Source organism: Clinocottus analis, unplaced genomic scaffold (genome assembly GCF_023055335.1).
Source record: "Clinocottus analis isolate CAN_PGR_092001 unplaced genomic scaffold, fCliAna1.0.p SCAF_24, whole genome shotgun sequence".
In the NCBI taxonomy this organism is placed as follows: domain Eukaryota; kingdom Metazoa; phylum Chordata; class Actinopteri; order Perciformes; family Cottidae; genus Clinocottus; species Clinocottus analis.
In genome coordinates, this window is record NW_027175976.1 from 6,246,925 (window position 1) to 6,270,931 (window position 24,007).

General features: G+C 48.0%; 3 protein-coding genes across 4 annotated transcripts; all 3 read left to right on the forward strand.

Annotated features, from left to right (window-relative positions):
* Window positions 1–644: 644 nt before the first annotated feature.
* Window positions 645–7,000, forward strand: lancl1 (LanC antibiotic synthetase component C-like 1 (bacterial)). The gene is made up of 10 exons (XM_068591003.1): window positions 645–740; window positions 1,148–1,294; window positions 1,463–1,580; window positions 2,343–2,553; window positions 3,339–3,486; window positions 3,753–3,899; window positions 4,413–4,595; window positions 4,690–4,866; window positions 5,826–5,898; window positions 6,238–7,000. Exons 2-10 carry the CDS (start codon window positions 1,208–1,210, stop codon window positions 6,312–6,314), a joined length of 1,221 nt encoding a protein of 406 aa, XP_068447104.1. The 5' UTR covers window positions 645–740; window positions 1,148–1,207; the 3' UTR covers window positions 6,315–7,000.
* Window positions 7,001–9,364: 2,364 nt separating this feature from the next.
* On the forward strand, window positions 9,365–12,451 carry mylz3 (myosin, light polypeptide 3, skeletal muscle). Its single transcript, XM_068591004.1, is given in 7 exon segments — window positions 9,365–9,421; window positions 9,424–9,462; window positions 9,942–9,969; window positions 11,069–11,212; window positions 11,444–11,614; window positions 11,752–11,829; window positions 11,919–12,451. Coding segments are annotated over 7 exon segments (531 nt in total). The 5' UTR covers window positions 9,365–9,379; the 3' UTR covers window positions 11,948–12,451.
* A 1,684-nt stretch (window positions 12,452–14,135) lies between these two features.
* Window positions 14,136–17,426, forward strand: acadl (acyl-CoA dehydrogenase long chain). Of its 2 annotated transcripts, none has more exons than XM_068590776.1 (11): window positions 14,136–14,248; window positions 15,310–15,477; window positions 15,572–15,709; window positions 15,795–15,959; window positions 16,048–16,114; window positions 16,226–16,390; window positions 16,490–16,591; window positions 16,728–16,841; window positions 16,940–17,067; window positions 17,150–17,236; window positions 17,333–17,426. In XM_068590776.1, exons 1-11 carry the CDS (start codon window positions 14,160–14,162, stop codon window positions 17,424–17,426), a joined length of 1,317 nt encoding a protein of 438 aa, XP_068446877.1. In that variant the 5' UTR covers window positions 14,136–14,159. The 2 variants fall into 2 exon arrangements, with proteins under 2 accessions (XP_068446877.1, XP_068446878.1); XM_068590777.1 differs by having other exon boundaries at window positions 14,163–14,248; window positions 15,319–15,477.
* The last annotated feature ends 6,581 nt before the right edge of the window (window positions 17,427–24,007 follow it).

The window sequence follows — 24,007 nt, forward strand, 5'->3', positions numbered from 1 at the left end:
CACAATTTATCAGTCGCACTTGAACAAATGTAATTACAGGGAGGATGCAGGACGGCCTTGGTCCTTTTCTTTCAAGCATATCCTCCAAATAATTATAGTCTCTGACAATACTCTGCAAAACACAGTTTTACATTCAATATATAGAAATAAAATGGTAAAAAATCCTATTGTTAGTTATAAATACCCAACAATGAATGTAGTAGTCAGACCATATGAGCAGAATGTTGTGCTTTTACAATAATTTGATTAAACACATTCCCTCATTTCACTCGGGAATATTGGGCTCCTTTCTATATTTCCAGAGTTATGGACAATTTTCCCATCCAATTAATTAATATGTTATTACTGGTGTTCATCCAAGAGAGTGAAATGACTCTTCTTCAAGCAGTAAACACAGATCTAATGCAGCAATATCTTTCTTGGGTTTATGGCGTTAATCATGATTTGAACCAAAAAGGAAAAGCTCCGGGTCACATTTTGAAACGTCTCCTCATTTACTATTAATTCTCAGTACCTTACTGTCTGGTGGGGATGCTTGTTATATTTATATATTTCTTTCTCTTCTATTTTTTTCACCATTCGCACAGCCATTCATCCATTTTTCCTCCTCCAGGGGGGGCGCTGCAGTGACACCGCCGCGGCGGCAGGGGGCAGTCGCGCGCAGCCTCACGCCACTTATCGCCCTCAGGAAAATATAACGACGAGGAAGATTTAGCATCAACAGTGCGAGACTAGCAGAGGTAACGTTTCCCCCCATCATTGTTTGCCTTGTACAGCTCCATCTTAAACCTTTGACTTTCAATAGCGTTGCCTTATTTCACGTGTGTACCGTGTCGTGCGTCGCTATCGAGACCCGAGGTTCCCCGGCGGTCGCTCGCCGTTAGCGTTAGCGGTTTAGCTCCGCGGACCAGCAGCTGCAGCGAGCTAAGCTGTCATTATTTTATGCGTATGTGGGTGTTTGTGCGCTGCAGAAGAGGCTTACTGCGTTATGTGGCCCCGTAATCTGTTCATAAACATCCGCTAGCTCCCCCGTGCTTTAACGCCTCGCGCTTATTGCGCGCCTTCTGCCCCGCTGCGCCTCACGTTGCCTCATCTTCTTTTTTCCTTTTTTTTTTTCTTTTTTCTTTTTTTCTTTTTTTTGTTGCAGATTTTTTTTCTTTTCCTGGCCCAGTTATTTAGCGGTGCGGCCAGTGACAAAGCTTTGAAAATGGACACGAGAGCCTGGAGGAATCCGTATCACGACTATGACGGCAACCCCGCGTCCACACAGGCGCTGTTTGACTGCCAGGGGAAGGTAACACCACTATATATACACATATATATCTGAATAAATATATAAATATATATAACGTGTGGGTTTGCACGTGCTTCGTGCACAGTGACCCTCATCATTGAACATGTCTCTGCCTCCCCCACCCCCTCATCCCCTCATCCCTCCACCCCTCATCCCTCCACCCCGCAGCTCACAGCAGAGTTCGCCCAGCGGCTGAGCAGCAAGATCAGCGAGCTGCTGGCTGTCATGGAGAACGGGCTGAAGTCTGCTGACCCGAGAGATTGCACCACCTACACCGGCTGGGCAGGTGATGCCACCGTTACACGCGAACGTGCAATACGTGACATCACGCGGGTGTGCCCACGTGACTGACAAAAGGAGGTCACGCGGGATTTGTGATGCTCGTTGCTGACATTTTTGTTTTGTTTGTGTATGTCCCTTTTTTTTAAGTTTACAATCACTATAATTGTGTTGATGTCTACATTTTTCTTCACATTTGCTTATTTATTTATTTTACAAATATTGGGTTTATTAGAATATATTAGATATTCCTTTATTAGTGAGGGAAATGTGCAGGATTACGGCAGCAAACGAGGTAAAATGTACACTCGACAGTAAAAAATCTAATATAAAAAATACATTGTGAAAACAAATCAACAATACTGAATTAGACAGAAAAAAATCTAACAATGATAAATAGTGTATTAATATTGCGTTAAGTCAAGCATATGAAACACTGTCCCCGTCTTGTTAAACCTTGTTTTTCATCCCGTTATTTTTTTTTCCATTGCAATAATTAGTTTTGAATTATAGATGATCAATAAATCAAGAAAATATTAATATTTACAACGCTGGAACCGGAGAGATTTGTGTAAAAAAAATTACATTTTGATTCATCCACACTCTAAATACTTCTATTTTTGTTCACGTTATCAGTCGACTCATTATTTCCGCTACATTTTTAAATTAAAATTTCAATATTAGGTGTAGTTTAAAACGGGAAACATCTCTGGTTTGCGTCCAAAGTTTTCAGCAGCAGCAGCATGTTTAAGTATCTTTCCGTCCACAGGCATCGCTCTGCTCTACCTGCACCTCCACAACGTGTTCAGGGACGACTCCTTGCTTCAGAGAGCTCTGGAATATGTCAACCGCAGCCTGAAGTGTTTGACCCGACGTCATGACGTCACCTTCCTGTGCGGGGACGCAGGGCCCCTCGCTGTCGCTGCAGTGGTCTACCATCGCCTGCAGAGGGTGCAAGAGACTGATGAGTGCATCAACAGGTCAGTGAAGAATACGTTCACAAGGTTGAGATTGTCACATATATCATTTCATACTTTGTTAAATTCTCGCCTCTTATGTTCCATATTACAGGCTGAGGATTAATTGATCCGGGTCAAACGTCAAGGTTTCATGTAGATTCCTGTGTTTTCTTTGCCGAGGAAAAGAAGTAGGCTGCAAACAGCTTTATAGCTTGAAATACATCCAATTGGTTGGTAATGTACTCTATGTACTTACAATATTCAGTTTATGTAGTTTGCAAAGCTATTCTTATTTTATAGGTTGTTGCTGTTGGTTCAGATAAATATGAACATTTATAGCGACACAATTTTACCTCAAATAGGATCAATATAAAATATTGTAATCATGGTTACATATCAAATATATAATTCAACTTGATGTTTGTTGCACCCGTGCCTTGAATATAGTTGCTCTTGAATGTCCTGCTCTTTGGAGAACAATAGGTTTTGTTCGCCACTCTGGAGAAATGCACTCGCGTGAAGCTGCGACAGTGTTTGAGAACGTGCTGCTTAAACTAAATGCTTGTGATTGGCCAGCCTGTTTATCTGTGACCACTTTGATTGGACGAACCGGAGCATTACACCAATCACAATGGGTGAATATCGCTCCTGATGCTGTTATATTATCTGCCAAAAGGTAGGATGGTTTTATTCTCACATGCACACAGTTATGGGTCATCATGGACAGTTCATTGGTGCATTAAGTGGGTCGGGACTCAAGGTCACCCGGGTTCACGAACTCTCCGTGTCCTTTGCTACTCTCCCAGACTGCTGCAGTTTCACCAGAACGTGGTGAAAGGTGCAGGCGGGCTGCCCGATGAGCTGCTCTATGGCCGGATGGGTTTCCTCTACGCCCTCGTCTTCGTCAACCAGCAGCTGGGGCAGGACAGGATCCCGCTGCAGTACATCCAGCAGGTCAGAAAGAAATCCACGCTCCGTGTTTGATCCGCGACTTCTGCGACAGTCCTTTCTTCCATGGTGCACACAGATCTTACGCCGTAAAGAAGGATAAAGCATTAACTTCATCATCTGCATCTGTCATTTAAGTGGAACAATACATGGCTGGCCCTTGATTTTGCTAAATTGCGTTCCTTTTACTCACATCAAAGTCGAAACCTTTCACTTATCTCTTTGGATTTCTTTCAGTCGGACAGATTTGATGTGTTGTTTTTCCTCCTCAGATCAGCGAGTCCGCGCTGGTGTCAGGCGAGCACCTAAGCAGGAAGTTCAGGGTCCAGAACCACAGCCCTCTGATGTACGAGTGGTACCAGGAGCAGTACGTCGGCGCCGCCCACGGCCTGGCTGGCATCTACTACTACCTCATGCAGGTAAAACGGGCCTCCTGCGTCCAGCTCGTGGGGATAGTTTAGACACAAACTACAGGAGTAGTATTTGTTTTTACTTCTACACGACTGGATTAATCTTGTAAGGAGCTCCATAAGAAATACACACAAATTCACTTACAATTAACAAAGGAGGCACCCACAACATGTGTGGGTCTGTTATCCGCATAACAATTGCTTTCATTACTGATTACCCTGACTGTTATATTTCCAATTATTGACTAATTGTTGAATCTATCGAACTTCATAAATGCCATCACAGGTTGCCGTAGACCAAGATTACATTTTTAAAATCAAAAGTTAAAGATTATCATCTAAAAATGTTTTAAAAAAAAGAAGCAAATTATCACCTTTTTTAGAAGCCATGACCGGTACATTTTGACCTTTTTTGCGAGATTAAGCGCAACATTTTTGTTGACCAACGGATTAAAATGACTCGAGAACGACTTGTTTGCGCACTGACGTGAGCCCCGGTGTGTCCGATCTCTCCCTCCTTAGCCCGGCTTCGTCTGCGTGGAGGAGTACGTCCACAGGCTGGTGAAGCCCAGCGTCGACCACGTCTGCCGCCTCAAGTTCCCCACGGGGAACTACCCTCCCTGCATCGGGGACGACCGCGACCTGCTGGTGCACTGGTGCCACGGCTCGCCTGGGGTGGTGTACATGCTCCTGCAGGCATACCGGGTAAACACCCGCCTGATGTAGCGGCGATTAGGATTTTATTATGGCGAAGTTATTTAGTTTCCCCCCCCATTCTTTCCTCTCTCCTTCATCCCAGGCCTTCGGCGTGCCCCAGTACCTGGAAGACGCGCTGCAGTGCGGCGAGGTGGTGTGGCACTGCGGGCTCCTGAAGAAGGGCTATGGCCTGTGTCACGGTGCGGCGGGTAACGCCTACACCTTCCTGGCCCTCTACCGGCTAACGCAGGACCCCAAGCACCTTTACAGAGCCTGCATGGTGAGAGCGCCGTCACGTGGTCCGTACGCGTCCCTCACACATAAGCCGAGCAGCCATTTCAGTCGTCGCACAACTGCAAATATTAACGGCGAGCTGCAGCGGGATCCCTCTGCAGTGGTTTTACATTTATTTATTTATATATATATATATATATATATATATATATATATATATATATATATATATATATATATATATATATATATATATATATATACATACATACACAAATTGGAAGTAGAAGAGGTCATTTTGTGTTTGTGTTTGGAGGCTTTACAGATATTGCCTCTGACTTCGATGCAATATGTGGAAGTAAACTTAGCTCAAAGGACTTCCCATCACAGTGCGGTTGGCTCCTCGCCAGCCTTCAAATCAAATAATTATTCCTGAAACAGGAGGGGGGCGGGGCATGTGAGAGGCAGGCCCTTTTATGTTTATTGACAATAGGTTGGTATCTGTCGGTGCAAGTCGGCATCAAAGGGAGGGGGTTGTGGGGTGTGGGGGGGGGCTGCTCTCTGGATGCACTCCAGGTGGCACGAGTCCCACGTGTACTATCATTAATATGAATCTGTTCGTGGAGGATGGAAATAGGCTCTTCAGATGTCTCACCGAGGCTCCGCTTGGCGCTCCCGCTGCATCCGACTGGCATTGTGGCCACAATCTGATACCTCGACACAGGCGCTGGGGGGGGTTTCGCGGCTTTTAGCAGTTGTTGACATCGCTGGCTTTTCCACGGAGGAGACGGTTCAGCTGTCGTTCATTATTCTGACAGAATGTTATTGTGACTCCGCCTATCTCTCTCTCTTTGTGTCTCTCTCTCTGTCTCTCTCTCTTTGTGTCTCTCTCTCTCTCTATCTCTCTTTGTCTCTCTCTCTTTGTCTGTCTCTGTCTCTCTCTCTCTCTCTCTCCCTCTTTGTCTCTCTCTCTCTCTCTCTCTATCTCTCTTTGTCTCCCTCCAGTTCGCAGACTGGTGCATGAACTACGGCAAACATGGATGCCGAACACCCGACACTCCCTTCTCACTTTTTGAAGGTAATATTTTGATGATATCACACACATCCCGCTATCTTTATGCTTTGTAAAGCTGATTTAGATCGAATGAATCTTTTTTTAAATGAAAGTTACTGCAAGGAACTTTTAGCTGGTTCTGAAAAGGTCTCGATGTAATACTGACGCCTCTATGTAATAATTAAACGACACCATAATCGAGTCTCCTTGTGCCCTGTCCCTGCATATACAACATGTTGACACTGTATGTGTAATCTATATCTATCTCGACTGTATAATCTTTTTTATTTTGGCCACAGCATCGTTCTGCGTCTCTGTTGCATTGTTTCTGTAGCTGCTCACTGCGTCACTTCCTGTTTGCAGGCATGGCGGGCACCATCTACTTCTTGGCTGACATCTTGCAGCCAATGAAAGCGAGGTTCCCGGCCTTTGAGGTGTAAAGGTTTTCCCACAGGTAGTCCTCCCATCCCCCCCCTCCCTCCCTCCCCACTCCACACTGTGGGAAAATATAACAAGGAGAAGACCCACACTTTTGCTCTCTGTCACACTCATGCATGAAAGCATCACATTCACAACAATCGACATTGTGCCATGTTTTTTCCTGCTCTACTTTACCGGGAACTTTACATGTTATTAACGGGATAAATCCTATACTCGCATCTCAACTACATAATTGTCTCAAAGATATGTCAAAGGTGAGAGCTTGGCTCGGTTTTTCGTTCCTCTTTTGTGTATAAAATAATTAAATTCTGTGGCTGTTGCTCAGATTGTGATTTCTTTTGAGGGTTTCAGCAAAAAGGAAGGAAACTAGTTTTCCGGCTGTCAAAAAAACCATTAATAAAACAACAAAACATAACAAAATATTGTGTTTAAAACTAAATGGTGTTCAGCTAACACTCAGCAACTGTATATTTGCTAATCTGTGAGCTTGATATGTTAAAGACGGAAATGGATGCTTTGGTTTCTTTTTTTGGTTTTCTTTTTCAGAGTCAACAGCAAAGCTAGTAACAACGCACTAAATATAATACAGTCCAAGCTGTGCCATGTGTTATGGGATTAACCCCGGAGTGTAAACTGTTGCCTGTCCTTTGCACTGTCTGAGCAATAAACCATGTGTCTTTTTACAGCTGTCGCTCTCGTGCATTTTACTCCTCCTTGCTTTTGTTTTGGCGGGCGGTTGTGCGGCGAGGGAACGCCACACGGGGGCAGCAGCGAGTCCGCAACAAATCAGTGTTTGACCTCCACCTGGCGAGTGAAGTCCAGTCCCCCGACAGGTCAAACTGTGCGCCCTTAATCTGACCTCTCTCTCACTCTAAACACAGATTTATGGCATTTAGCTCGCCACAGGAGCCCCGTGGTGCGGCGCCTCGTCCTCCATGGGCTACGTGGCTCAGCCGCTCTGCCCTCTATTCCAAATAAGGCTCACGTCGGCCCCCTCGCCCGTGCTTTCTGTGTGTCCTGGCGCCAGCCCGGGGTCCCGCGAGGCCTACAGAGGAGGGTCGGCTCGGCTCAGTGGAGGGCACAGGGGGCGTGGTCACTGTATCGGGGGCGTCTTGAGAAGCGTTGCTTTTTCGTAGGAGAAACCGAGCACCTCCTGCAGGAATCGGGAGTAAAAATAGAGCTCATCTGTCCCGAGGGCACCATGTCTTGTACGTGTTTTCACTGAGAGGCCTCCGACTCTTTTCCCCCCTCCTGTAGCTGCAGGACTCCATCGACGTGTTCAATGCAGTGCGTGAATTACCCACTCCTTGCGTCTCTGCTGTGTCTTTAAAACGGACGAAGGAAGGTGGACATTCACGTTGATGATCTCTGTTAATAATGGTTTGACTGTCTCATAATTCATGTGTTAGTGCTGCTTGGTTTAATGAGCTTATTAATAAAACTTCATACTGAATATATAGTGGTCATCAGAGGCCTGAGTGTGAGCCGGGACACGCGCTGCGTCTGGGTGTAGTTTAACCTCCAATGCAGTGACGATTCACGGGTCTATATTAATCAAATAAATGCCCCGTTTTGTGATTAAAATCCTGTTTCAAATAATCTTAAAATATGGCGAGAGATAGCCACATTAATGACAACGAAGCTGAGCAGAAATTTCAATTTGTTTCAAACATATGGAAACGAGCTGAATGTTTAAACGGGAGGATGAGTTTTGAGTTATGATCGTAAAGTCAAAATACTGTTTCCATAATCAAGAGTTCACCTTTTTGTCGGCGTGAGTAAGACAGAAAGTTCTTCAGTACGATCAACAACTATATGGCAGGAACCTTTTATTTGCTTCCGTCAGAGTAAGTATGACAATTTTATTTATAAGTATTATATATTTTCTCAATCTTGTGAGTATGGAGGAGGAGCATAGCAATGCATAATGGGAGAAAGTATTTAAATGTACATAATATATATATATTCAGAATAGAAGTGAGAGTTTCATCATTAGTGTCGGGCATGCAACTAAATAAAGCAGGAGGATTATTTTTGTATTTAATTTGTCTGAATTCTATATCTTTTTCCGAATAAATCAAACGCACACACATGCAAATTCTCTGACTTTTTATTGGCCATTTCGACTAAATTCTCAAAATGCAAATACAAAAACATCTTCCTCCTCCCGTTTTGTGTCCTCGTGCACGGCACTAACGCTCCTCCGTGTGCACGGGACTGTTTTTCAAGACGATAATCCATCCATTCACAGCACGAGCTCAACTTCTGCATTAATAATCCGTTCCTTTTCCATGTTGCCATCAGCACCATGGAGAGCTCTGGGTGAGGCGGAAACGCCGCTGCGTCATTTAACCTCCATCGATTGCGCAATCAAGTCTTTACTTCTGGGTAACTTCCGCCATTATCCTAATTTTATTGCCTCAATTTCACCCCCGATGCATTTCAGCGCTCAATTTAACGACAATGGATCTCCTCAGAGATGTCTCTATTAATTATACACCATGATGGAGGCAATCTGACGCGCTGAGCCTCTGGTTTCAGAGTTTTGTAACGTCCATCATAATCTAAAGTCGTGCTATGAAAGCACATGAAGTTCCGCTCAAGGTTGCCGGAGAGGAATCGTCTTTTCAGAGGTTTTTGAACGCCGTGCTGTCATTTAACCATAAGAGGAGGACTCGCCGTTTAAAAATACCACCTTGTAAACGAGCCCCTCCGAGGTGCGGCGAGGTCACTTTTCAGGTCGTCACGGCCTAACGTGTGCGTCTCCGACAAACCAACAAAAAGAACATTTCAGCTTTAAGTCAATACAGGTGTTTGTTTCCTCTTTCGTGAAATAAATACATGAAAATAAATCCAGAGACACAGGACGGTGTCTTGCGGCGGTTATTGGGCCTTCTAAAAATACCCCCGTCCCCTTCTAGAGGCCTACGCCCACTGCAGCGGACGCACAGCTCTCGTTTCTGTTTGCCCTAAGAAAGTTAAAGATGTTCCAGCGTGTCATCTGATCCCCCTCATTAGCATAGATGACATCACGGGTCCGGGATAAATAAGAGGGGCTTTGACAATGGCTCGGGACCACTCTGTCTTGGGACTTCGGCTTCACTTCTTCTTTTCTTTCCGCTCCTCCAGCTCCCTCTCTGCAAAATGGTGTGTACATGATTGTGTTTCGGATCCTTTGTGGGTCGGGGCGGTGCCGACGGAGTTACTTTTTTTACCCCGTTTTCCTGCTAGGAAGCGCTCTCTGTGGTTTGGACACCCAAAAATCTGATCAGAATAAATTGGGACTTGATTGGCATCAAAGAACTCGTGATAGGGCGGAGAAATAAAAAATAAAAAAAAGGCCGCTGTGAAATAGAAGTTGTTTTGATAAGTTCAAAGTTGAGATTTGATAGTTTTAGCCCAGGACTACCGCCTTGAAATACATCCACATTTTAATGAAGCTTATACCTAAATGCAAGCATGCATCCATTGAATGTATTCGGTGCCATTTTGGACAATTTACAGCAATAAATTACTGGATTTCATCTGTGTAACTTCTAAACTCATAACTTGTGTTCTCTGTGTGTATGAATGCCCTTTTCTTTTGTTTGTGCACTTGTGCCTTTGTGTGTATTCCCACGTGACAGACCGAGTTCACAGCGGACCAGGTTGAGGGTAAGTGAAGAAACGGGGCTTGGGATTCATCTTACTCTTACACACAACTTGGCATGCTGAAAATAGGCTGTGAGGAATCCATCCTCTCGCCAAATTGTCATTTTAGGACCATTTTAGTAGTTAAACCCTCCAAATTAACTCCGACAGGGAGGAAGGAGTGATGAGCAAAGTCCCGTACTGTAGGACACGCTGCTCCTCGGACATGTCCAGTTGTCGAGGAGAATTTGAGATATGTCTATTCTAAGCCGACCCGGCCTTGTGGCGTGGCCTTTACACAGCCGAGGCGTTAATCCCGGAGTCAAGGTTTAAGATCCGGGCCCGGCGGTGTCCCGTTACACGAGGAATCAGAACTGTGATCCCCAGCGCTGAAAGATGTACATGTGTCTCCAAAAACGACTCTGAAAAAATCCCCAACTAGGTATTTGCACCCTTGAAAAAAAAGTGCTGCCTCTGCACATTGTGGCGCGTTTATACTACAGTGCGATGCATTCAGGGCGAGGTGTGGATTACAGCACACTCAGCGTTCTCATGTTCAACTCGCCATGCCTCTATATGGCCGGCGTTACTCCGCCGGGGTGTATCGGTTTCCCTGAATGCAAGCGGAGGCAGGAATGGAGAGGGGGTCGGAGGTGGGGCGGGGCAGAGGAGGGGGAGGGGGAGTTGGGGAGCAGGTACAGCTGTTCCTGCTGCTGCTGTTCTGTGCAGTAATCTGTCAAAAAGGTCACTTTGACCGTGGCTTCCTGGTTCATACAAATAGCCGACCTTCCTCCTCTGAGCTCGGGGTCCAGCTGCCCACCACGATTATCTGCCGAAACAATGACAGAAGTATGCGGCTTCTTTAGTCTTTGATCCCCCAAGGCGGCGCGGCCTCGCCTCGCCGCGTTGGCCGACTAAGAACCCTGTAAAATTAAGAATGGACGATCCAGAGGAGACGGATTAGATATAACGTTTTAACAGCACCATTAAAACGCCCAAATAGCCGTGTCGTAAGTTTTTAACCACACCAGCCTGTAGACATAGGAGTGTCGTGTGGGACGGCGTGTCTTTCCTGGCGTCGGTGCTCTGTGACTCAAAGTTCTCTCCCCGCTCTCCCGGCCAGAGTTCAAGGAGTCCTTCGGCCTCTTCGACAGAGTCGGTGACAGCCAGGTGGCCTACAACCAGGTGGCCGACATCATGCGCGCCCTGGGCATGAACCCCACCAACAAGGCCGTCGTGGAGATCCTGGGAAACCCAAACGCTGATGGTGAGAGACCCCCCCCCCCCCCCCCGCCTGCAGAACGCAGCAGGCCGACGCTTAGAAAGATAGAAAAAGATGAGATGAAGGTGAACGCTAAAAACCTAGAATATCAGCAGAGCCAGAAGAGAGTCCTTCAAGCTAGCGGTCTGCGACCCCCCCCCCCCAAAATATGCCAGGAAGCAGTCTTTACGGTGGGCCCATGGTGGTTCACGGTGTGTGTGTGTGTGTTTTCAACAGACATGGCCAACAAGAGGATCAACTTCGAGGCTTTCCTCCCCATGCTGAAGCAGATCGACAGCCAGCCGAAGGGCAGCTACGACGACTACGTTGAGGGTCTGCGCGTCTTCGACAAGGAGGGCAACGGCACAGTCATGGGCGCTGAGCTGCGCATCGTGCTGTCCACCCTGGGTGAGTCCCGGGGGGGGGGTTTATGATGTGTAAATATAGACGCATGCAAATAACTGCGTAGCACACACACGTGGGAGGAGGTGGGGGGGAAATGGAGATTGTGTTTCCCTGACACGGACCCTCGTGCCGCCCCGCAGGAGAGAAGATGTCCGAGGCTGAGATTGAAGCCCTCATGACGGGCCAGGAGGACGAGAACGGCAGCGTGCACTACGAGGGTGAGCTTTGGTTTTTCCCAGCATGCCTTGTCTGTTTTTGTTTTCCTTTTTCATCAATACATCATGCTGAAGATTTTGCCTCCCTGCAGCTTTCGTCAAGCACATCATGTCTGTGTAAGAGGCCGGCAGCAGGAGCGCCGAAGACGCTGTAGCTCGCCTACAGACAGCCCAACGGTGTTCAGGACATCTACGCGACACCAACGACCAAGGAAAGACAAGGACTATGTACAAGGGATGTCGACGCAAACCCATCTTGTTGTTTATTTTTGTTTTTTCTTACCATTTCGTCTCAAACCCTCCACCTCGCTCCGTCGAAGCCCCACCATCACTTGGCCTCTGCTCCTCCCCTCCACCCCAGGGGGTCCGGGGGGGCGGGGCGGGTCTCCACTCGCCGCATTGGGGTGAGGAACGGGGGAGAAGGGATGACCGCTCATCAAGTGAGGGTAGATCCCTGCCTTCCCACCGCCACCTCATTCAGTCACGCCACCACTGGTCCCAGCAATGCCAAAGGTGCTGGAGAATGGCTCGTGGACAGGCCGCCAAAAGTCTCCCACTCCCCCGAAAAGTTTTATTTATTGTCACTCTGTTCATTTCAGAATAAACTTTTCCAACGTACATCCCACCTGGGTTGAGTCCGGTTGAGTCTTTTATTGCCCGTATGCAGTTGTAGATCTGCTTCAACATAGGCCACGGGTTAATGTTTTAATGCATGATAACATTGCTAGTTTTCTATTTAAAGTCATATACTCATGATGAAGCTCAGGCTATTATCTAGTCACATCATTTTGACCTTTGACCTCTAACACTGCAATAGGGCTGCCTCTGCAAATGCTCTCATAACTAACCTCATAATAATCTCATGTGCATATGGATTACTCCGTTGCAGCGGCCTTAAAAAGACATTTACGATGAGATAATACATGCATGTTGTAACAAACACATTCTTCAGAGAATAAACTTATCTTTGCACAGCTCGTTTCCTTGATATGAAGTTAGTTTCCGGGATAGAGCCTCTCCTTCGTGTGGAGGCGCAGTTCATCCCTCACTGGACTGGAGCAGAGCGCCTCTGATGTAAACATTAAGAGAGGCCGCCCCCTGGTGGTGGAATGAGGAATTGGGCGGATTTATGTCAAAACAAATGGTCCTGTTCAAAACAGCAATACGTTGTGAAATAAAGCAGCTTTCTTTTTTATATTCAGTTTTTTTATATTTGTTGTCATTGTAAAATGCAGTTGTAGCCGTTTATTTAAACACAACAAACACATGACAAACTAAAGATTTTTTTTTTAAAACATAAGGAATAAAAACAGCAGCAAAACACATTTCTCTTGGGCAGATAATATTGCCTGTATGGCTGATGAGGACAACGTTGTCCATTAACTATGTTTGAGCATTATCGGAACTGTAACACACATCCTGCACGTCTCAGGTCTGCTGTACTTTTTCAGCTCTATGAATGAATGACTGGTATCTGGTGTATAATTGATAATCACGAAACATTACATGAACACAAACATCCCCGGTGTCTGAGAGAGAAGTACAACCAGTCCTTTCCTCCCGCTGCTGTATGGTTGCACAATAAGCTGAGCCCAGGAGGTTATGAATCACTTTCAACACTTCTGAACACTTTAATCCATCACCTGGTGCAACACCTAATACGTGCAATACCCATTACGTTTTTGTACTTTTAAGTACTTTTATGCACATTTCTATTCCATTTGTATATTTAACATTCTTCTTACTGTTTAATTTTTAATTTTGTTTTATTAGTGGTATACTGATCGAAGACCTATGACAAAAAAAAGAAAAAGAATTATGAGATAAATTGGGGTTCCATATATAGTGTTTATTTATATTACTTGATTTTCTTAAATCTATATTTACTTGTGAGCAATGCTGCTGTAATCCTGTAATTTCCCAATTGAGGGACTAATCAAGGATTATCATATTTTACCTTAAATTTCTGCACCAATGTAATGGAGACGTTTAATGAGTAGAGATTGTAATAGAGAGGTTTTACTCTGCTGCGGTTTTCGAGGACAAAACCTTCTCCTCGAGCGCGAAGACTTGCTTCAAAGTCACATGTTAAGTCGCTTTGACGTTGCACACAAGTGATAGAAATCGACACACTGAAAGAAACAAAGAAAACGTGTTTTACTTCTCTACACACAGCGTTTCTCTACAGTTACAAACCGGCCTTTGTAGTCCGGTGCCAGTGAAAGGCAACAGAGGGATGCTTCTATTCTTACCGAGACGATCTTTGTTCGGCTTCATTAAAACTTCAGTCTGCGCCTTTTTTCGTCTGCTGTCATTCTCTCATCAGCTCATCGATGATGTTCATGAAGAAAGTTGGCAAAACGTGTCTTTTGGGGCTGAGAAATGTCTCCGGACGAGGACAGTTGTTCTCTGTGGCTGCCAGGTGGAGTATTTAATACCAATATATCACTGTAGAGACGTTTCAATAAGGGCTAAACTAGACGGACAATGCACGTTGACGGTTAGTCATCCTGCAGGTGAGGACAGATGTTCTCTGCTGACAGCTGGAGTATTCAATACCAATATATCACTGTAGAGACGTTTCAATAAGGGATAAACTAGACGGACAATGCACGTTGACGGTAATTAATTCTGCACGTTATCTGTGGAAGTGTCTCTAAACAATCTTTGACACACTTCTTGTGCATTGTTCATTATTCTTGTACAATTAATTCACAACATGTTCAGGTTTCAGCTGTGAGGAGTTGCTGCTTATAACCTGCAGGACTTTATTAAACTGACTGTGGATTTCTATTATCATGTTCTGTTTTTTTGTGTGTGTGTGTGGGGGGGGGGGGGGGGGGGGGGGGTTAGACCTTTTGGAACCGTTTATTGCCATAGGCAACACCTACACATAACTTGGCAAGTTGATTGGTGCAAATAAACACAGTGTGAGAAAACAATCACAAGCCACGTGATATTCATACTTAACTGTTTCAGATTATCAAACACATTTAAATATTAGACAAAGAGAACACAGATAAACACAAAATGCAGTTTTTATTATTATTTAGGGGAAGAAAAAAAATCCAAACCGACTTGGCCCTGTGTGAAGAAGTGTTTGCCGCCTAAACTGAATAACTGGTTGGGCAACAACTGCAATCAAGCATTTGAGATAACTGGCAATGAGTCTTTTACAGCTCTGGAGAGGAATTTTGGCTCACTTACCTTTGCAGAATTGGTGTAATTTAGCCACATCATTAAAGTCATGCCATCTCAATCGGATAGGTTTGGATTTTGTTTCCCCCTAAATAATAAAAGCCTTCATTTAAAAACTGCATTTTGTGTTACCTTTTGTCTAATATTTGATGATCTTAAACATTTAAGTTTGACAAACACACAATAAGATCAGATAAGACATCAGGAAGGGGGCTAACACTTATTAACCCTATATGAACATTGATCTGCAACCTGTGATTGGTTGAATTTCTCTCATTCCTGCAGGCCGAACAGTCAGGGTCTGGATCCCGGCCGCTCCGCCCGTCCCGAGACCTCCAGCGCCGCGACCCTGATGGACATCGGGACCCGCCGCGTCTTCAACGAGGAGCACGACATCTTCAGGCGAAGCGTGCGGCGTTTCTTTCAAGAGGAAGTGATTCCACGCCACGCGGAGTAGGTCGACGCGTTCGACGTCATGCAAAAGGCTTCATAAACTACATCCACGCCTCGAATTTCCAAAAAAAAAGTTTTTTTTTCTGCAATCCAGGTGGGAGAAGGCGGGTCAGGTGAGCAGGGAGTTGTGGGAGAAGGCTGGGCAGCAAGGCATTCTGGGAGTGTTCATACCAGCGGAGCACGGTGGCATAGGAGCAGACCTGTTTTCTGCGGCCGTCACGTGGGAGGAACAGTGAGTTATGCGAAAAATCGCAAATGGATAAATCATTTCTATCTGAACTTCAACACTAACTTTGCTCGTGATTTCCCGTCTGCAGGATGTACTCCAACTGCACCGGCCCGGGCTTCCTGTTGCACTCCGACGTCGTCATGCCCTACGTCTCCAAATACGGCAGCGAGGAGCAGATTAAGCGCTTCGTCCCCGAGATGGCCGCCGGCCGATGCATCAGCGCCATCGCCATGACGGAGCCGGGAGCCGGCAGGTCAGGGTTCAGCGTCCGCCGCGCGCGTCAGGAGAGCACGCCGGCGCTGTGTGGCATTGACGAGCCTGCGACCTTTTCCCTTTTCCAGTGACCTCCAGGGCGTGAAGACGTACGCCAAGCGGGACGGCAGCGACTGGATCCTCAACGGCAACAAGGTAGCGAGTCGCGCGCACGCCCACGTGCGGGGTGAGGGATGAAGGGGGGAGAAGCTGTCGCTCGACGGCACGGCGGCGTTCACCTGTTCGCTCTGCTCCGCCTCCCTCCAGGTGTTCATCTCCAACGGCTGGATGGCCGACCTGGTGGTGGTGGCGGCCGTGACGGACCGCGAGGCCAAGTCGGCCGCGCACGGCATCAGTCTGTTCCTGGTGGAGAACGGCGTGAAGGGCTTTCAGAAGGGCCGCAAGCTGGAGAAGATCGGCCTGAAGGCCCAGGTGCCGGGAGGGGAGAGAGGGAGGTGACGCGTTTCCGGTCGTTTAATCGGGTCGCTGGCTACGCTCGTCTCACTATTTTCCCCTCTGCTTCCGTCACAGGACACGGCCGAACTGTTTTTTGAGGACGTGCGGCTCCCGGCTGACGCCCTCCTGGGCGAAGCCAACAAAGGCTTCCACTACCTGATGAACGAGCTGCCCCAGGTGAAGAAAACACCTTGTTGATCTCCCCCTCGGGGGGCCGTGTCCTTGTTGCCCCGCATCGATAAGTACGCGGCGCATTGTCTCTTTTTTTTCGGTTTGGTTTGTCTCAATCCCGTTCCCACTTTGTGGCCCGAAGGAGCGTCTGCTGGTCTCCGGCATGGCCGTCGCGAGCTGCGAGTTCATGTTTGAGGAAACCAGGAACTACGTGACGCAGAGGAAGGCGTTCGGCAAGACCATCGCTCATCTTCAGGTCTGTCGAACAATGGCGTAGTCTGACTTGTTCATCTCCTGAGTCTGACTATTTCTGTCTGGGGATGCGTTTCATTGAGTCTGATGTGACCCCTTCAGACGGTGCAGCACAAGATGGCGGAGCTGAAGACTGAGATCTGCGTGGGCCGAGCCTTCGTAGATAACTGCCTGATGCTCCACGCTGAGAAGCGACTGGATCAAGCCACGGCTTCCATGGCCAAGTTCTGGTGAGGATGCGTTCGAATTAAATTAACTTTTTTTTTTATGTGTGCTGCTGTTTGCTAATGTCCTTCTTTGGCTTCTCTGCAGGGCTTCTGACCTCCAGAACAAGGTGGCCGCCCAGTGCCTGCAGCTCCACGGAGGCTGGGGCTACATGTGGGAGTACCCCATCGCCAAGTAAGTGTCACGTGACCTCCTGAGGTCGGGATGACGCCACTTTGTTCGTACTCCAGTCCGCCCACGCGTCACTGTACCGGGGTCTGTCTTCTCCAGGGCGTTTGTGGACTCCCGTGTTCAGACCATCTACGGGGGCACCAACGAGATCATGAAGGAGCTCATCGCCCGCACCATCGTGAGCCGGAAGTAAGGAAGTGGATGGGTTTGTGGCGATCGAGCCCGAGAGGCAGTGGGATGGTTGGCACATTAAATATGATGATAGTATTGCTCTGATAATCAGCAACGCATTGTTGCATTTTAGGATTTTAGGATCGTAGAGCATGTCTGGGTGGGAAGTGAGCCGAGGCATGTGACGCAAGTACTCCGGGATGAAATATTTAGAAATTGAAGTTGAAATAAAAACGTGTATATCTGCCTTGTGCACTGTCTTATTTCTACCAGTAGGTGGCAGCAAACCCACAGACAGAGCCGGCACAGACGTGGCGGCGATGCCGACTGTTGAATGGGGGGACTCTGCCACCGAGAGCATCGTTCTTCGTTTTGTCGATTGAAATTGTTCTCGCATACACGACCAGATTCCCTGAAGGGATGCACCGCCCCCCCCCCCCTCTCCCCTCCCCTCCTCTCCCGCAGTAGAGGAGGCAGACAGCATCCCCACCACGCCTCACCTGTGGGGGACAGAAGTGCAGCTACTGCTCACTGAAGCATCTTCCTCCCATCCCCTTCCCCACTCTCCCCTCTCCATCACATCCACGTTATCCCCTCCACCCACTCTCCTCCTCCTCTCCCCCCCCCTCCCCTCTTTTTCCATGTTTCCTCAGCAACAGCCACACCCCAGTGCCTCAGCTCGTTTCCACTGCGGGCAGCACTTCCTCCCCTCAGTAAAGCGGCCCAGAAAGCTTTTTCTTTTTTTTTTCTTTTTTTTTTCACAATGACTCGACATTTCACTCCTTTGGCACCTGCTGAGTGTTTCAGTCCGGCTTCATGCAGGTGTGCATCTGTGACCAACATGCATTTGTTGCACGTCCTCCCCACCCAACCCTTAAAACACACACACACACACACAATTAAATATATTATCCAGGAGAGATTGCCTGTCATGCTTGCTGCAGCTACACAATCCCGTTGCGCCTCCGCTGCAGCCTTTACGGTAGCGTCCTGCGCGGTGGGAGGGGCCAGAGGGCCCCGCACCGCGCTCATTGTCGCTCGAGCTCTCCTCTCTCGCGCGCGGTGTCAGTGCCGCTCAGCAGCCAGAGCCTCCAGGTAAGAGCCGGCGCTCTTTGTTCCTCGCGTACCGGCACGCGGAGGCTTTGCGTCCGCGTGCGTGTCTTCCGTTCCGGGCTGTTTTTGTTGTTGTTGTTTTTTTCAGTGCAACGCCGGCGGCCGTGAAAAAGAAAAGTTTATTGTCGGTATTGCCGTGCGCTAATCCTCAAATGTCGCGTTGCGTGAACGCGTCCTGGTCCCGTGTACAGTTATGTGTGAATTAAGGATGCGCGTGTCATCTCGAGGGGGAGTTTGGTCACTCTGTCGCGTTTCAGTGTAGATTCAGGAGGAACATATAAATGTGCACGTGGAGAAATGTGTCAAATTGATTCATTTTTGTGTGTGCGTGTGTGTTTAAAAAAATATTTTTTGCTGCGTCCTAGTGCGCCTCTCGCCGCTGCAGCAGCAGCAGCAGCCTGCGCCTTTTGTTCTGGTCCACGCCTGAATGGTGCTGAAACCTGCCCCCCCACCCACCCTCCTTCACACACACACACACACACACACACACACACACGCGCACACACACACTGCAGCACAGGAGAGCAGACTAACCTGCGAAGAAAGGCAGGAGATTTAACGTGTGGATTATTTCTCCCGCCCTGTCCATGGCCGTGGATGTGGGAGTAGCCCTGCTTGTAGTGGGCATCTTGTCTGCCACAGCCCTATAGGTTGCCCTTGTGGTCATCACGGGCTTGCATCAGCAAAAAAAAAAGGCTGCATGACTTGCATAGCATGTATATAACACATGCGTTGATGTCATTCATGTGATTTAGTGGGATTAAGTTGCATTAATTGCACTAATTCTGTGCTGACAGCAGAGAGCCACCTGATGACCAGACCCGGATTCCTCCCTTTGTGCGTAACGGCCCCTGATGGATTATAATGTCTCTTTTATATCACATTCAGCCAAAGATAATGATCTAGCAATGTCCAGACCTCCATTAAGCAGGGATACGGTCCCCTCGGCCTCCGCGAGCCGAGGAGAAGCAGGGGCCGGATTCCCCACGTCTGGATGTGAGAACATTCCTTTCATGAAAATGACTTAGCGCTCGCATGAGACTCTCCACCAGTTTTTGTATTTGCACATTCCTATTGCGGTCTCCTCAGATGAGGTATATGGAGGATGGAGCATGAAGAAGCCCTCGCGTGCTGCTGCTGTTGGCTTCGGTTCACGATGGGGTCGGTTTGGGCTCCAAGTAAATGAGATTCAAGCGTTGCAGCGTTGGTAGATTCCTCCTGAGGACAGCGGGGTGTGGAGCTCAGGCGGCTTCTCGCTTTGAGGTTTAGTAACTTGACACGCTGTTAAATGGAAGCGTCAGACACCCGGTTTGCTTTTTTTAATCTGACTTTATTTGAATAAAAACATGCAATAAATGTGCAGCAGTTTGTTTTCCCAAAGTGTTTCCTGTGAGAGTTTGGAGGTGTATAAAGTGGGATGGTTACTTATACTCATTATTGATTTAAGGCCAACCATAGAGGTTTGCGGGTGTCAATTAACACAAAAAATGGCCAGAAAGATACACTTTGTGCGTTTAGGTTAATGTATAATTCAGTCAAACCATGAACTGCTCGCTTTAAGTAGGTTGTGTTTCTTGGCTCGGGCCAAATGGAGGCTGACAAAGTTTGTTACAGTCGAGTTGTGTGTTTTCAAACCCCTATCAGGCCAGATTGGGCTGAGTCTAATCACCGATGGGGTAATTGAAATGACCTTAATCAGGAAGCGGCAGGTTGTGTGTTTGCATAAGCTACGAAATCACAACTTGTACAAATCTCCCATTTCTGGACGCCTTCTGTGTTCACGGGACGTCCTCCGCCTGCTTCTTGCTTCTCTCCCACCACCAGGAAACCCTATCCGCCTCCCGAGCGCCGCGCGGGAACGCAAAGTATACTTCCCAACGTCAACTCTGGTTAGGTGCGCCGTCGAAAATCCTGAAACCACAGAACCGCTGTGCGCTCCACTGAAATGAAGACACGCTGGCTGGTGGGACCTCGCTGCCCGGGACTAATTGTACTGGAGCAACGTTTGGGGAGGAAAGATCAGTTTCTGGATTTGTTTGTAGATGGAGGGTCTGATTCCTTGATGGGTTTTTTTGGAGGCGCAGGGTGGGTGAGTGTGGTGTCACAGGTGTTGGAGGCCTCTTTGTCCCCAGCTGCTCCTCCCGTCTGAGGCCTTCTCCCTACAGGTGCCTAATGGGAGCTGGCAGATCTGTGCCTTAGCGCACACTTAAGTCTTGACCGTGAGAGGAGCCTAATCTAATTTGTATACGTCAGAGGGGCCAAGCGTCCCACTGACCTGCATGTGGAGCACACACACACACACACACACACACACACACACACGTGTACACACATACCTGTAAACACGCACTCTTCTTCTCGGGTACTTTCGAGAAATAGGCCCTGAAAAACTGAGAAAGTGTGTCTCTTAAAGGGACGTAGGGGACAGACGGGCAAAGAGCTCAGCTGAAAGCACAGCGCGTACAATCTGGTGTCCAGATGTTGTTGAAACAGCTGTGAAAAAATGCAGATGTGTATGTCTTTATTGGGATTCTTGAAGTTAATGTGGAGGACGCAGGTGTTGAGGTTTACTGAGTTTGGATGAACACTGTTTATCTGGCGCTGGGATCCATCCCCGTGACCTCCTGCGGGTCCGGGACGGCCTCTCCTACCCTGTGACTCTCTCTCTCGCTCTCTCTCTCTCTCTCTCTCTCTCTCTCTCTCTCTCTCTCTCCGACCCGGCCTGCCCAAACCGACCCTGACAGCCGGCGTCACATTTCATTCCTCACGGGCGATGCTCCGCGACAGAGAGGACACTCACTCGGGGCATTCCTCGCAAACTCTCCCCACATATTGGCATCCGCGATATTCTCCCTGTGTCGTAACCCTGTTAGCTAATCGGCGAGGTCAGCGCGATGGCGGCCGGGTTTGTCCACGGGAGGCAGCAGGACACCGGGCGCGAGTGGGAAAGAAGTTTATTTCTGCGCGATGGAGAGCACAGTGCCGCCTACCACGCTTTGAGCAGGTGGACTTGGCTTGAGACCAGCGAGTCTACGCCATGTTGAGCCATGTGCCTCAAACTTATCTCCCTCCTCGAGAGTCCTCGTCTTTATTTAGATCAGTTTGTGTGCACAAGTGCTCAAAAGCACATTCCAAGAAGGAAAGAAAAGAGGATGTGCTGGACGTTCACACGGAGCTGTCGCAGGAAGTCTGCTCGGCGGGGTCATGACATCGTACGAGTGCAGCTTCTAACTTATTGTTTGAGCTTTCACGGCCCTAATTGGGACACGAGAATGCCGGCAACTGGGCTGTTGACAAGTTCTGGATAATATTATGACTGTCTGTCTGTTTCTACGTACATGTAGCCAGCTGTTTTAACACACCGGGACGTGGCAGGATTTTATTTTTGGACGGCGGAGGTGTAAAGGAAGGGCCAATTTGATGATTTCTTTCATTGACGGACAACAAAAAGTGTTTTATGGCAGATTCCAGATCTTTTTGTCAATAGTCCGTCAAAGACAGAACTATTTAAAAAGCCTAAATGATGTACTAGAAGCAGCATGCAGCAGTTACAGTGGAGGCCGTTGTGGGTTTTCGGACACTGGAAGGAGCCGTCTATGAGCCCGAGTGTCTCCCTGAATGGGCCCGGGTCCTCCACTTAGCCCGGCGTAGCGGCTAAGCTACGTAGCGCCGAGGCTTTTATGATTTCCAGATGTTCCAGCGGAACAGCGAGGTTGTGTTCTCCCCATCTTTTTTGCAAACAGCGGACTGGCAGCGGCTGCAGACCGAAAACATGGGGTGCAGTGTGCCGGAGGAATCAAAGAGCCTCATTGTTGGAGGCCCATGTATTGTTAGAACGTACACGCTCTGGTTTTCTTTATGCTTTTCTGGACATTTTTCTCCTTCATTGCATCTCAACTTGACTGTGCGTTTCTTTTTCTTCTCCACTTGAACCATTAAGGAATCTAATGTCATGGAAATAAGTCTCCGAGGATTCAAGGCTGAATAAATGAAACCAGAACACGTCTTTCACTGTGTCAGCGTGTGCATCTGCTTGTCGTGGTGGGGGCCGTGTTTCGGATGCGTGGAAAACCCCCCGATTCATGGGAACTTCACAGACACACACACACACACACACACACACACACACACACTCTCTGTCGAGCCAGTGTGAAACGTAGAAACAGATGGAGGCCGACGGTACATCTCGTTCCTGTAAGTCTGTTTTTTAACTGGACTGCAGGAACACGGCAGCTGAGTGTGTGTAGTGGACCTCCTGGCCCGCTTCCAGGAAGGGGTTTTCACTGTGACCGCCACTGCAAATGCCTCAAGAGGGACTTACCGGCACATAACGCCCTCTCATAGCTATGTAACAAGCAGAGGAAGATGAGGAGAGATGAAGGGTGTCATTCCCACTTTTTTTACCCTGAGAATAAATAGGAAAAAAATGCTCCCTGCACCCTCACACTGCACTGTAGTGGGTTCCTCATTCCCAAGTATCCTCGTATCTGGGCTGTCTGTGTTGTTTTTCAAGTGTTGACTGTGCCGAGCGCCCCCGTCGGGGCCGTCAAGCCCCCCCCCCCCTCCCGGCCCCCTCACCACGGCAACCCCTGCCATGGAAACCAGCCCCTCAAAGGAATGAGCCTTTTGAGGGCCAGTGTGTAGCGACCCTGTGTGCCGCTGCAGCTCCCTCCGTAGTGAGAGGGTGCAGAACGGGGGTCCGGAAAACGGCGTTTGCATGTTTTTTTTTCCGGGACGCCGTCGCTGAACCTGTTGAGTCTCTCCTTGTTCCCGCTCCTCCTCTTGCGGCGTCCATGGGTGTCATGTTGTGTCAACGGCGGAGGAAATAAAACACGAGTATCCCAGAGCCGCTGTTCGGTGGAGGCAGGGTGGGAGGCTGCGCCGCCTCAGGTCACCTCATTAAATCTGAGAGCATAAATCCTGGTGGAAGAGGGGAGCCGTCGGCTTTACTCTGGAGCATCAACAGATGCGTGTGAATGGCCTCTGGGGAAAGCGAGTCTCTCTTGTTAATGCTGACAATAGCCGGTGATAAACTGGGGATAAACTGAAGAAGTTGGGCTCCCAGGACAATGTTTTCATCCAAAACAGATCTGGTTTTACGGAAAAAAAAAAGTGTAAATCTTCAGGTACAAACCACCACAAAGGAGAATAAACTCAATTGGCTGACTGTAAAGGGAAACTTTCCCATAGAAATAGTATTAAAGCTTTTACATTCCCTAATATATATCACATATGGCATCAGCACCACACGCTGACTGCTTCCTCAGCTTCTTTATAGAAACTTTTACATTCACTGTGAATGTCTTTCTGCCCGTTCTTTGCGTTCACTGTTACTTGTGCAGGTTTTATGGATCGTACAGTAAAGTCTGTCCAGCGCCTCTGTCTCTTAGGAGCCGCAAACCTGTCTGCTGTGTTTTACCTCCGCATCTTAACCGCCTCGTATTACCGGTGCCGGATAAGTCCGGGCTGCAGCCTGTTGTTGATACCTGT

What these genes read in the sequence shown, in the direction of transcription:
- acadl (XM_068590776.1), top strand. Translation starts at nt 14,160, where the DNA reads ATGATGTTCATGAAGAAAGTTGGCAAAACGTGTCTTTTGGGGCTGAGA. An exon ending in AGACCATCGCTCATCTTCAG is followed by an intron (nt 16,842 to 16,939) that starts GTCTGTCGAACA and finishes TGACCCCTTCAG; the next exon opens with ACGGTGCAGCACAAGATGGC. An exon ending in GCTTCCATGGCCAAGTTCTG is followed by an intron (nt 17,068 to 17,149) that starts GTGAGGATGCGT and finishes GCTTCTCTGCAG; the next exon opens with GGCTTCTGACCTCCAGAACA.
- lancl1 (XM_068591003.1), top strand. Translation starts at nt 1,208, where the DNA reads ATGGACACGAGAGCCTGGAGGAATCCGTATCACGACTATGACGGCAAC. An exon ending in TCTACTACTACCTCATGCAG is followed by an intron (nt 3,900 to 4,412) that starts GTAAAACGGGCC and finishes CTCCCTCCTTAG; the next exon opens with CCCGGCTTCGTCTGCGTGGA. An exon ending in TGCTCCTGCAGGCATACCGG is followed by an intron (nt 4,596 to 4,689) that starts GTAAACACCCGC and finishes CCTTCATCCCAG; the next exon opens with GCCTTCGGCGTGCCCCAGTA.